General features: G+C 35.3%; 1 protein-coding gene across 18 annotated transcripts in view; it reads right to left on the minus strand.

Annotated features, from left to right (window-relative positions):
* The window catches only part of LOC122637828 (MAP7 domain-containing protein 2-like), a 95,173-nt gene that overhangs the window by 60,898 nt on the left and 19,760 nt on the right, over window positions 1-14,515 (minus strand). For 2 of the 18 annotated variants that reach the window (XM_043830260.1, XM_043830256.1), the window contains exon 1: window positions 12,539-13,837. The exons of 14 other annotated variants lie outside the window; for them this stretch is intronic. In XM_043830260.1, coding sequence (XP_043686195.1) covers window positions 12,539-12,734 — 196 coding nt within the window. In that variant the 5' untranslated portion in view covers window positions 12,735-13,837. Of the gene's footprint in view, window positions 1-11,763; window positions 11,831-12,538; window positions 13,839-14,515 lie in introns of those variants that run through there. 2 more of the 18 variants (XM_043830253.1, XM_043830276.1) reach the window with 2 other exon arrangements.

A 14,515-nucleotide genomic window follows, 5' to 3' on the forward strand; every position in this document is an offset into this window, starting at 1 on the left:
GAAAAGAAAAAGAAGGAAAGAATAAGAATAAGAATAAAAATAAAAATAAGAAGAGGAAGAAGAAAAAGAAAAAGAAGAAGAAATGTCATCAAGAATGCTTTTAATAATATTCTAAAAGGAAAGTATCTTCTTTCGATAGAAATTCAAAAAGTTGTTTTAACACTTCTTACGAGAATCAAATACCACGAGGACGAATTTTGTGACATCATTTTCGTACTATTTATATGAGAATGTATGTATGTATGAATGAATGAATGAATGAATGAATGAATGAATGAATGAATGAATGAATGAATGAATGAACGAACGAACTAGGAGAGTATAAAGATAAATTCAACATTCTCTCTCTTTCTCTTTCAAAAGTCCAGTGTGAAAAGAAAAAGAAATAAAAAGAATAAAAGAAGAAATAAAAGAAGAAAAAAAGAAATAAAAAAGAATAAAGATAAACGAAGGGAGAATTAAATGAAGAGGAGCTATGAAGTTACGGAAGTGTGAAAGGTAGATAAAAGAGGAAAGAGAATAAATAAAAGAAAAGAAAGAAAAAAGAAAGAAAGAAAGAGAGAGAGAGAGAGAGAGAGAGAGAGAGAGACAGAATGAAAGAAAGAGATAAATGCTGCATTACACGTTTATACGCCTCAGAATATATCGATTCTACTTTACGTAATCGAATAGAAAATAGTTGCTCACTTAATCTCCAAGAATGAAACATCGAAGAAACGTACTAGACTCTCAACAAAGTCCTTTTTCCTACGAATACACAGTTAGAGTTCGAGCTGTGTATACGAATGCGAATGGCATTATAATGAACGAAAGCAAGATACGTGTACGTGGATCTACACGATCTTATGTTAGTTATCTCTTACATAACGCACGTCGCACACAATTTTCCTGTAAACAACGACATTTTCAACGTCTATTCGTAGAGTCTCAAGATCTAAAGTTATAAAAAAAAATATATGTATATATGTACACAGACGCAAAAGAATTATATCGTTAAACAGAATAAAACAAAACAGAAATAACGACTCCTTTATCTTCTCTTTAAACGAATATTTACTTTTATCTTTTCCGTACGTTTACTTCATTTCAAGAATTTACGGATGATAAAATTCTACATTTTTCAATTTTAATTAACGGACAGTCTTCTTTTCTCCGAGAAAAACATGTGCAAAAGTTTATGGTGCTTATTTTGATTCTATTGAGAATTATATAACGAGGACCGACGACACAATTATTAGAATTTGACGAAATCCTGAATTCGTGAATACAAGAAAAACGTTATCAATCGATATATATACATATATATATATATATATATATATATATATATATATATATAGAGAGAGAGAGAGAGAGAGAGAGGTCAAATCCCGTTGCGTAGGCAGTACGTTCGACATTCGATTCCTATTGACTGCCATTATCCACATTCCTTCTGCATTACTCCCTTACACGCAGCTCGCGTGTCAGTCTGGTCTCGTCTCGTATGAAACGTATGCGTAAGACCGATACTCCGTTTCGCAATGACACGAATATCAAATCGGACGTGATCGACGGACCAAATTTTTTATTTTTTTTTTTTCGGTTGGAACAATATCGTATAAGAATTCCGCACGAAAAAAAAAACTTGCAAAATATAACCGGATACTCGGTTGAGAACGAATCGTTTAACGAAGGGGAGTTATAAAAAAATAAAAAAAAAGGGAAAGAAAATAATTAATAAATAAAAAGTAAAAAAGAAATTAGAGAAGAGAATATGAGAGAGAGAGAGAGAAAGAGAGAAGGAGAGAAATAAAATATAGCTGTAGGCAAAAGGCCCAGCATTTTTATAACGGAAAACGCTCATTAACCGACATACACGCCTTTATTCGTCTGTGCGTTAAACTGAAGTACCTCCCCGTCGACTTCCGAGGCCGAGCCATTTAAAAAGCCGGAAAAAGCGGAACTTTGACGGTACGTTCGATCGCTTTAACCTTTCACCTACCGAATAATTGGAAGCGCAAAGTCAAAAAAAATTTTCATTCATCTTCCTTTCGTTCGTTTAACGCGATTATAACAGTTACGTGTATCGCAGAGACGTTCATTACGTTCTTTGACTGCGAATAAGATTTGCTTGAGTTAAGGAAGAAAGAAAAAAGAGAGAAATAGAGATAGAGAGATAGAAAGAGAGAGAGAGAGAGAGAGGGAGAGAGAGAGAGAGAAACGGGAAAAAAAAAAGAAAAAAAGAAAGATTTAGCAATTAAAAATAATTTCTTTGCAATCATATCTTATCAAGTTATTTTACATGTATGTATTTCGTAGATTTCATCGCTTTACGTGCACCTGCATAATTATGTAAATGTCACGAAATGCTAATGCTATATTGATGAAATTATTGATGAAGATGTAATAACGATTAAAAAGCGTTGAATATATTTATAAAATAACAATTGAAAATTATTACCTGTATTAAAAAAAAAAAAAAAAAAAGAAAGAAAGAAAGAAAAAAGAAAAAAAAATTAAGAGAGAGGAAGAAAGAAAAATATTATATTCTTTACCTATCTTTCGATCTAACAATCTTCGGTTTTCGTTCTCATTCATAGTTAGATTAAATGTCTTATTTTCTCTCTCTCTCTCTCTCTCTCTCTCTCTCTCTCTCTCTCTCTCTCTCTCTCTCTCTCTCTCTTTCTCTCTCTCTCTCTCTTCCTTTCTACCTCTCTTTAACTAAGAATTTAAGTGCACAATTTCCAAGCGTCCGATTATAATAGAGAATACAAGCGTCCTTATTTACATCGAGATATCCCGAGGGCAACTAGGAAAATATCCAAGGTAAAACTTTCGGCTAACTTGAGACTATCAATGATGAAGAAGAAATGAAAGAGTTAGAAAGGAGGCAGAGGAAAGAGAAAAAGAGATGGCGAAGGTGGCAAAACTTCGGCGAGCTGGGTTGTTGCGAACAGCTAAGATGAGTAAAGTAAATACAAAGAGCGATTACGATCGGAGAGCACGTTAAAACTATTTATAAGGGGGATTTAGCGCTGCGATTTTCTCTGGAGAGGAAAAATCGAGGTCGCTGAGCGTTCGCCGGCCCGTTTTGTTTCTCTCGTTCTAACGCTACGCTGTCGGTGCGTTTCAAGGCCGGTCGTTCCATTTTTTCTCTATCTGTCTCTCTCTCCCTCTCTTTTTATTATTTTTTTTTTTTTTCAAGAGTGAGAGAGCATCGAATTCATTCCAGAGAAGAGCAAAATTCTATTTGAGGTCGGTCGCGTGTAAAAAGTGAGCGAACGTCGATCGATATCTTTCATCTCTTTCTCTCTCTCTCTCTCTCTCTCTCTCTCTCTCTCTCTCTCTCTCTCTCCTCTTTCTTTCTTAAAAGAGAGGAGATAGAAAGAAAAGGGATATCATACGGGGAATAGGAATTTGCGCGATCGTCCCTTATTATTCAAGGTGAGAACAAAAGGAGAGCTTTTCGAGGGCACCGATTCGTTAGAACGACGAGATTATAGGCTTCGTTGAAAATACCAAAGCCTCGATAAAAAATAGAGAGAGAAAGGAGAGAGAGAAAGAGAGAGAGAGAGAGAGAGAGAGAGAGAGAGAGAGAGAGAAAAAGACGAAGAAGAAGATATATAACGTGGTTTTTCTAAAAATAGGGGAACCCCCGTGGCAATGCCGCTTCGGTTATCCATGAAACGTGAAAATTTACGATATAGCAAGTTTGTGAATGCAAACGTGAAAGAGCTCTCCCCCTCCTCTCTTTCTCTCTCTCTCTCTCTATCCATCTTTTTCATTTTCGATCGATATATAAACTCTCCGACGTAGAAAATTTCTCAATGACGAATTCGTTGAAAGCTATCTGAAATTTCTAATTATGAGATGAGAAGTGCTACGTTGGGAGGGAGTCTCTCTCTCTCTCTCTTTCTCTCTCTCTCTCTCTCTCTCTCTCTCTCTCTCTCTCTCTCTCTCTCTCTCTCTCTCTCTTTCCCTCTCTCTATTTTTATTTTCTACTTTTTTCTTCTTTTCACGTTCGGTATCGCTCCGATGATTTTGTGAATTTTTATCATCTCCTACTTTATACGTAAAAGAAAAGAAAAAAGAAAAAGTAATGAATAAACAGTTCACATAAATAGAAGTGAAAAATCGATAAATTAAAACTACAGAAAGGAAAAGGGGGAAAAGTAAAAAGAATTGAAAAATTAATAAAAACGAACTCGCAAAATTGTTTCCGACGAAATATCAAAGTTGAAAGTATAACATATTTGTGAATGTGTAACTTTTTCCCAAATATTTCGTTTTTCCACTACTTTGATAGGTTTTGTTGTCTACTTGTGAAATAAGTGGTATAATCCAAAAGTGAGTTTGGAAGTACATACGTCTGGTTCTACACATATGTATATGCTTATATAGATATGTATGACGAGAGAAGGATTGAGTTATATCACCTAAAGGCATTTGAGTTTTAGTTCGAACGATACTAGAAGACGTACGTACACCCCTTCATCGACGAAACGAGAACTTTGACAGAAACGTAATTCAAAGCTGTGTATATGCGTGTGTGCGCAACACAGGGACAGATAGACAGACAGACAGAAACAGAGACAGAGACAGAGAGAAAGAGAGTCGAAACGGAAAAGTAGGAAATTTAAATTTCAATACCAACTACCTTGCAGACATTTATAGGTCAAGATTGTTTAACAAAGATGGAGAGGATTCGTGACGTCGGTAACGACTTTTCTGTCTGGAGAACGCTCTTTATTCGCTTTATAATACACCTTCAATGCTGCACAGTCGTTCGTTTTCACGCAGTTATCCAAACGATAACAGAACACAGAAAAAAAGGCAAAATAAAAAAAAATAAGAGTAAAAAACAAAATAAATAAAAAAGAGAAAACAAAGAAATAAAAAAAAAAGAAAGAAAGTTGAATAAATATTAAACTCTTTGTTCAATTTTATTGCTTGTTCGATGTCAAATTTATTTGAAGTTTTCTCTTTCTCTCCATCCCCCCCCTCTCTCTCTCTTTTGAATCTCGCTCTATAAAAGAAAAATAAAAAAGGTAACGTAGCGACAATAAGTAGTAGATATTCGAAATAAATAGTTGGAAAGTATCGATCACGATTTTCATTCGACCAGATAAAATTTTCGTCGTTGCTACTTAAATATTTCTCTTTCTTCTAAAGAAATAAAAGTAAAAGTAAGAAGGGAGAGAAGCAGTGGTAGGCGGAAAAATAAAAGTTCTTAAAGTAAGTTCTCCGAGGGTGAAAACGTTGGACACAAGTGGAACGCTTTGCACTCGAACTCGAGCGAGCACCCTTCTCCTCGTGCCTACTCCCTGCCTGTTAGTGGAACAGAGGCCTTAAGTAAAATGTCACGAGTTGCGTGGAAAGAGAGAACCAGAGAAATAAAGAGTGGGAAAAGGAAAGAGAGGGAAAGAGAGAGAGGGAGAGAGAGGGGAAGTTGTGCGAAAAATCCATGCAGCAGGCAGGCAGGCAGGCAAGCAAGCAAGCAAGCAAGCAAGCAAGCAGGTAGCATAGTATTGAATAACACGAACTCTCAGCGCTGCTCAAGCTCGCGTGTGTAATTTTAATACCATTAATATCCTCTTGGTACCTCCCAGAGCAGAGAGAGCAAAACTGAGCTGAGCTGAGCTGAGCTGAGCTGAGCAGAGCTGAACTGAGCAGAGCAAACTAACGAGATCGACGCAGTTCCATAAACGAAACGAGCTCGACATTAATTTTCTTGGATATACCTATCGAGCAGAGAGCAGCTCGTATGCATATTTAAAGGAGGGAAAAAAGGGAGGAAAGGAAAAAAAAAGAAAGAATCGAAAAAAGAATAAAAAGGGTGCGTGCTATGTCGAGGAAATGCAACGAGGGGATGGTGATTTCGCATGGCAACTCGAAGAGAGACGGGAACGCAAGAAGTACCACTCGACAATCCACGCACGCGAACGCGCTTTTCCTTCCTCTGAAATCCAACGTGTTTCTGCATCTGACGCTCGTTAATTGCAACGTAATTCATTTTTATCCTTCCCATCTCGAATAAAATAGAGATATCATGGAGGAAACATGATTTCTTTCCGGCTCGACTCGGAGGAAACATGATTTCTTTCCGGTTCGACTCGGTACACCTCTTTCTCATCGGGAAAAATTTAACTAACGTAATTATTAGTTTGTGTTACTAATAAATCTTTGTGATTAATTATATAAATAATTGTGTGTGTGTGTATAGAGAGAGAGAGACATAATATCGTTTGTTGATAATACAATTTCTTACAGAAGATAAAGATAAATTTCATCTGCTTTCGACTATTTACGATTCGATATGGTAGTGTCGATTGGTATTACAGATTCTTTACTTATCAACGATATTTCATATGCCGATAAAAATGATGATGATAAAGAAGTTCTCTTCTACGGTCGGTAATACCTAAGCTCGATAAAATAGAAATCCACTTTATGAACAGATAGATAACATTGATAATGTTGATAATGTTGATAACATTGATAACCTTAAATTCCTACTTTACCGATCTACAGTACTAAAATTAAATAGAAACATTTGGAAAAACATGATATAAGATATACAGATCCAATCTATGATAACTAAAAAATTTACATCGCAACCCAGACACGATTATAATTAAAATTTCACTTATATCGATATATAGAAATAAATGAAGTTGCATAGAAACTCGTGAAACCGTGTTATTAGACTCGTTAAAGTATTAAGTAACCGCCTTAATTACAAGCCGTATAATTTATGCCTAACGAAGGCGTCTAGAAGAAAATAGAACGAAGAGAAAAGAAGGAGGAGATGACGAATGACTCTCCTCTTGGCAAAGTAGGCGTCTGTCGCGACTGCTTTTTTAGTTTAAGAAGATAAAAAGAAAAAAGAAGGGAAAAAAAATAGAAAAAAAAGAAGAAACGAGCTAGACGACAAACTACCCCTTTCGTCTACTTTTAACTTTTAACTTTCTCTCTCTCTCTCTCTATCTATCTTTCTTCACTTCTTTTACATACATCCTTTCACAGTTATCGTCGTCATAGTCTGCGTCAATCTACCAAAGTAATTCACCTGACGCGATGAGGTCACATCGTTCGCCGAGAAGCAAAGATACGGTCGGTCGCTTGGCTTAGTTTGGCTCGACTTGGCTTGGCTCGACTCGCTTGCTTGCTTTTCAGTGTTCTCGACGTAAAAGAGGACGAAATAAATTGAAGAAGGGTCATTTGACTCTTTCAACGGGGAACTACCACCCTGTGGGCGCTGCCGAGAAGATCGGGCACGCGCTGGATCCTCGAGAAACCGGTTCCGAATGACCGCTTACAAAATCGTTTTTACCACGCCGAGAAAACCTTAACGATCGATTTTACCCGCGTTATTATCGTTATTATTGTTATTACTATTATTGTTATTGCTGTTGTTGTTGTTGCTTTTGTCCTTGTTATATATATATAAAAAAAAAAAAAGAAAAAAAAATAGAGAAAACTTCTTTAAATAAACTCTTTAACAACGAACTAACCAATTTCATAAAGTGTTTAAAGCCTATTTTGCATAGAACGAAATGTTTAAACTTTAATATCAGATATTAATCTTCATTATCGTTACTTTATATAATTCCGTAATTATACCTCCATCTTGTATTTTCTATATTTGCTTTTAATATATAGTTTCTTTTTAATACAATTTCTACTCGTTTTAAACAATGTAACCAAATATTATCGATCTTATTGCTTTTATAAATAAATGTTTCAAATAAAAATTATTAGGTTTTGAGCGGAAAATGTAATACTTATTATGTGTACGTCACAATAGAAGCTCTTGCCAACATGTGGAAGTTATAACAATATTTTCCAACGAAAATTTTTATTTTAAGACGAGCAAAAGTTATAAAAAATATCAATAGGAATCCAACGAGCTCTTATGATAATATTCTATGGAGTTATGGAATTACGGTGCCTCGAAATTCAACAAACTATCTAATCGCAATAATATTCTTTATAGCTGCTGATGGACACCGTGTTTCACATGATCACAACTTCGAAAATGTATCGAACAACAGTAAATAAATAAATAAACAAGAAAATAAAATTGGTTTATGAATTTATCGATTATCAAATGTTTATAGAAAAGTTGATCGCATCGTTGTTATTACATAGATAAACTTCAAAGCGCCATAACTCGATAAAATATCGATGAAAAGGTACTACGTAATTGCTCGTTAGATTCGTATTGATATTCTCTATAACTTTTGTCCAATTTAAAACATCGATTTTCTTCATTAAAACGAACTATTACTAACTATACTAACTTTGATATCTTCGGAATAATACATTCTATAAAATAATTCCTATAAATATATAACATTTCTCCTTGGAAAATTAATAACTTTTACATCAAACATTTGTTTATAAAATTTACAAGATAGGAAGTATTTGTTCATATCGTTTAAAATGAGACACCCACGTACACCCACCTATCCCCCTACACACACACACACACACACACACACTTCTATCTTTCTCTCATTGTCAGACAGAATCGAAAAGAATAAAACTTGCGAATCGGTAATTAGTATAGCGACTATTTTTATCTCTCGTTTGATCGAGAATCCCCACCCCACTCCCACTAGAGACACTGCTACACCTGTTCCTTTCTTTCTTCATCCACTTATCCCAGTTATTTTAATTGGATGGATCTAGAAGAAGGAGAAAGAGAGCGAGAAGAATAAAGAGAAAGGAGAAAGAAAAGATTTGCGAAAAATTTTTCAAGGGGTGGGAGGTAAGGGGAGAGTGCGTGACGATGCGTGCGCGTACGTCTTTTGCGTGTCTGACTCTACCAATCGATAACACTTTTCGTTTAACCATGCGAATATCGTGCCACGAGTGGCTCGCGCTTTCGATGAGCATGCTGACCAATCGATACGGAATGTTAAACTCCGTTGTACAATTAATTAGGTGAATACCGGATGAACAACGATTAAAAGGAAAACGAGTCGATGACGACGACGAAAGAAGAGAGAAGAAAAAAAAAAGAAAAGAGAGGATAGGAAAAGAAAAGAAATGGAAAAGAAAAAAACGATGACTATGACGAATGTGCTTCAAATGGAGAAGCTTTGAAAGCTCTTCGCAGTGTGTTTCACGAAGAAAGCACGTTTCCACTTGGCGGCTTCTTTTCTCCAGAGAAAAGAAAAGAAAAGAAAAGAAAAGAAAAAGAAAACAAACGAAGCTAAAAAAGAGGGAAAAAAGGAACAGTCGATGGATGAACAGGTGAAAGAGGTTAATAAGGAAAAAGCATGTGATGTGATACGGATTAAAACTCGTACGACTCGAAAGACGACATCGAGTTTTCTTCCCTTAAAATAAGAATTTTTGAATTTATAAGAAGAAGAAGAAGAAGAAAAAGAAGAATGATGATAATAAGAGAAATAAGGTCTTCCGTGTAATGGATTATTCGTGCTCACGTAGATCGACTTTTCTATCTTTTTACTTTTCTTTTCTTTTCGTTTTTTTTTTCTTTTCTTTTCTTTTCTTTTCTTTTTTTTTTTACGTAGAAACGAACGAGCTTCTTAAGCACCCATAAAAGCGTGCGACACTCACTATCTATATTATACGCTGGGGCAAATGTGTCGTCGTACAAGCCTTGTGTTTGTAACGAGCTATCGTAAAAAAGAATAAGCGGTGTCTCGAACGTGACTGTCAAATGAGAAATCAATCGTAGTTTGAAGAATTCCAAAGAAACAAGATAAGTAAGAGAAATAAATAAATAAAACAATCGATAGGATAGTCGACTTAGTGAAAATAATGACCTATCATATTATATATATATATATATATATATATATATATATATATAACATTTTATATATATATATCATGTCTTTCTCTAATTCGTTGCTTCGTTGACTGCCTTTGTGGCACGTTGAAACATTGAAATAACTCGATAATGTTAGACATTATTATCGCTCCTGTGCTCGTATTCTCTCTCTCTATCATTTCGAATTCCTTTTTACGATAACGAAAAAACAAGAAATAAAAAGAAAAAAAAAAAAAAAAAAAGAGAAATAAGTCATCAAACGTATCTCTTCCTCGACAATTTTCAAAGCTTTCGCAAAGAAATACGTCGCGACCTTCGAGAGAAACTCGACGATAACTTGGCTCTTCGTTCAGAAAGAAAGAAAAAGATAGAGAAGAATGGTAGCGTTGTAAGCAGGAAAAACCTAATCTATATACATATACATGCGCCTTTATGAGAAAAATTTACATTACCGTTCTCCTCTAACTATTACACCCTATACAGACAAACGACGAATCTTTTTCTGTTATTATCATTATCATAATCATGATTCGTATTTTCTCGTTATTGCGGTTAAGACGATCAACGTACGATTGACTTCATACAAACCAATTATTTTCTGTTGCTTTCTAACGCTATTATTCTATCTCGTATATCAATGCTTAAAGAAAAAGAAAATAAAAGAGAATACAAGACAAGTAACAACAAAATTCTCAAGTTCATTTAATCTAAAAAAAAAAATTGTGTTGCTCTTTATCTATTTAAATCAGAAAACGAGCACATTAATGGGAAAAGAAAAAGTAGGAGAGAGAGAGAGAGAGAGAGAGAGAGAGAGAGAGAGAGAGAGAGAGAGAGAGAGAGAGAGAGCTTGAAAAGAGCTTACGATAAGACCTTCTACCAAGAATATAGTTAACGAAAGGAGGACACACGAATAGAATCGATCGCCTCTCTTATCGTTCCTAGCATCCAAATTCTCCGATGTACCAATGAGATAACGCCTCTGATACGTGCTTCGATATCATAATGACGTAACAAATAGATTTTCTTGAAAATTATTCGGAACAATCATTTCTAACTACTGGCTCGTTTGCCTTCCAAACATAGATTCCAAAACTTATAAATCAATGAAAATTTCAGAAATTCTATTTGAGAAATTCTATTTCAGAAATGAAATTATTTACTATTATCTTGCGATCTATTTGATAAAATTGCACGGACAAGTAAAAGAATTTTCGTACGTTTTCAATATATTATAAATATCGCAATTAGTTCCTGCGGATATTTTTTTCTTCTCTCTCTCTCTTTCTCTCTCTTTTTTCTTTCTAAAAGACCTTATTCCATTATTGATCTCTCTCATATTATTACCTTAATTATCATTTACCAATAATTGCTTTCTGATTAGTATCGAATAGAAACGAATTTCGATCGTGATCAACATGTTAATTACTAAATTAAAAATATTAAAAAAAAAAGAGATAAAAATATTATAAAATAAATTAAAAATCGTGTGTATCGGAAGACGACCGACACGATAAATCGCACTAAGATAAATAATGAAATTTTCGATGTTCGATGTAAAATAACTCAACGATACTTCCGAGTTACTCAAGGATATACAGTCGAGATATAATGCGTTCGTTTGACGAATCGAGTCCATTATCGTCGAACATGTACAGGATGAGCGAGCGAACTCATCGATTACGTTAACTGTCATTAGACCACGTGTTTCCGGCTCGAAAAACGGTTCGCATTGATTACAATCCATCGGTAAGTGTATGCCAAACGTAACAGGGTGCGGTTAAGCTCTGTTACGTCGATTAACTTCATTGACCTCAAAATTGGAATCGAGTTACGATAAACAGACAGGTATGTATCTCGTTCGAACTGACCTATATCATTTGGAATCATTCAAATCGAGCTACGTTACGCAAGGTTGCGTTCTCTCTATCGTAACGAATGATTTTTTGTCCTCTCTTCGATTAAAAAACACGACTCACCGATATTGTTAAAGAAAAATCCATTTCCACGTTTTTGAATTTCGTCACAGCTTTGATTTGTGTATACTCACCTGTAACAAAATAAAAAATTATCTTAATTAGAGTTCAAAATTTGTGAATACACATACGTACATACATATATATACGTGTGTGTATGTATTACGTAGAGTATATGCACAATGTACATAAAAAGAGAGATGACGACAGTCCGACGCAACGATTAAAACGAAAACGTCATACTTTTTTATTTATATTGATCTTGAACTTAGGACCATCGAGGGAAGTAATCGATAAAAATTATTAAGCGTCATTGAACCGACGTCGTACCTTACAGGACGATAATTAGACTATGAGCGATCGGATTACGTACGGTCACATGGCAAATGCGAGATCAATCGACCGAAAGATTAACACATCGGTAAAAAGGGAATGGTGATAAGAACGTCATTATATTCGTTGGTTTCGTCAGACGTATATTTCTTATCCACTTGTAAATATACTCATCGATGTCTACGATGTTAAGAAAATATATTGTTCTCGTGAAAACATAATAATACAAACGGGTCAACTAATCTTGTACGATAAGGCTTCCTTATCGAAATGAAACTCTGTTAAATTTCCTTCTCCTTTACCTCCTTCTCTCAAGTCTTACTTTACAAATAATAAATAAATAAATAAATAAATAAACAAACAAATAAACAAACAAACAAATACAAATTTTTCTCTAAAAATAAAACTTTTTCTCGTCTGTCGTTGTTCATGAAAATAAACTCACATAGCCAGACGTTGCCACGGGGTGCCGTTTGAAGAATGTTGAAGCGTAGATTAAAATCGAGACCAGCCAAGTCTTGACGCAAACGACTGCTATCCATAATCAGTGCCCTTTCTGGTAGTAGAAAAAGATGATCACTTCCCTCAAGGGGCCCCAAACTTCGAGGCACCCCAAGAGGTCCAGAACGGGCCGTCAACATTCTGCCAAGGCGTTCGTAGTTGCTATTAGCCCCGACCTCGACCTCGACCTCACGTTTGAGCTCACGATCAGCCTCCGTACTAGCATCCCCCTCCTCATCCTCGGCCAGTGATCGCTCGAGACCCGACACCCTGCCGATCGACGGTTTCGACAACTTTTCACGACTAGTGACTTACGACAACTAAACCGATCGTACTCGACGATCTTTTTCACCAAGTCGATTTATTTTTGTTCTCTTTCTTTCCTGACGCGTTTATGACGTGTTATTTCTCCTTTCGATATGTTGCTTTAATTCCTACGTCGTTCCTACGATTTGATCGTGCGTGAAACAAACGACGAATCCTTTTTGTTAGAACGTTACGGAATTTTCTTCTCTCTTTTCCTTTTTTCTCTTTTCAAGAATTTAATCTCTTCGTTTGTTTCCCGTTACATTCCTACTGCGTATTAGCGATTTACGAAATGAATTGATAAACAAACGTATGTTTCGCGAATAATGAAATCGAGTTTCGATAAATATGTCTGTTTGTGTGTGTGTGTGTGTGAAAAATACGCCAGAGTTACGTTTGCGAGTAAATAGGATTAATTCGTACTATGCGTGGGAAGAATTGAAGCTAATTAATCCTTCCACATAGTACTGTACAAGTCTCTGGAGAATCGTCAATGTTTGTCGACCTACTACTACCAAACTTTAGATCAATGTCACGTATTATATTTTGTAAATGAAAGGTTTCCTAAATTGCAAAAACAAGCGACGCGTAAAGATCCGTCGGCTTATTAAACAGCAACGAGCAAGATGTAAAACACTGATTTTCCTCGTTAATTGAAAGCTCAGTGATATAGAAAGAGAGTCTCTTTGTTTAATGAATTTTGCGACCTCATCGAGTCGACGAATGTTCCGGAGCAGTCGAAGATAAGAGAAAGAAGGAAAAGCCAAGTGGAAAAATCGAAGTGAACGAAGAGACGCGAGGGTCGAACGAGATGGGGTTTGCTCTACACATGCGTATTTCGAACGACGCCAAAAGCAAAAGTACTCTCGTCTGCTTTTATTTGCTGATGCGAACGAGATGTTACTACGATTATTTACGACTTGACAAATTAGAAACGTTTTCTTTTTTTTGTTTGTTTGTTAGTTATTTTCATTGGCAAACAGAAGGAAACAAAAAATGATAATAATAAAACTAATAATATATACACATATAAAATACTTGAAATCTCGTTGCCTGTAAGACTCGTAGTCCGTAATTTTAGTTTCCTGTTAGACGTCGAACAAAAAAATCGACAAAAAAGAAAATATAAAGACCGATACAAATATCAATGATCGAAACGTGAACTACGGTATTAAATTGTTTCTATATTTTATACGAATATAAAATTCTTGATCTAAATTCGTCGAGTTACTGGCAAACGTTACCGCCAACCAACGGACAATCGGATATCGACGAAATAAATTCAAAATCTGGCAAGCAAAAGAGCATCCACTATTTCGATACTTCTCCTTTCGTATCAACCTAACGATCACGACGTATTAGAATGAAATAGCTTAAAAACATATAATGTATGAGACTCGTAAAGTTTCTACGCGTATATAAATACGAATCCGATCAAAAGTAAGTCGTAATTTCACATACTATCTCTATCCTTTTATTTCCGACTAGTAATATACTACGTAATAATAATAACACCTATTTATCGCTATGCATCGAGCTACTGTCAGAAAACAATAAAAGTATTCTCGTGCGCGCGTACACGTGACTAAGACAACAAAGGATCAAACTGATTATT

This window comes from Vespula pensylvanica, chromosome 2 (assembly GCF_014466175.1).
Source record: "Vespula pensylvanica isolate Volc-1 chromosome 2, ASM1446617v1, whole genome shotgun sequence".
Lineage (NCBI taxonomy): Eukaryota > Metazoa > Arthropoda > Insecta > Hymenoptera > Vespidae > Vespula > Vespula pensylvanica.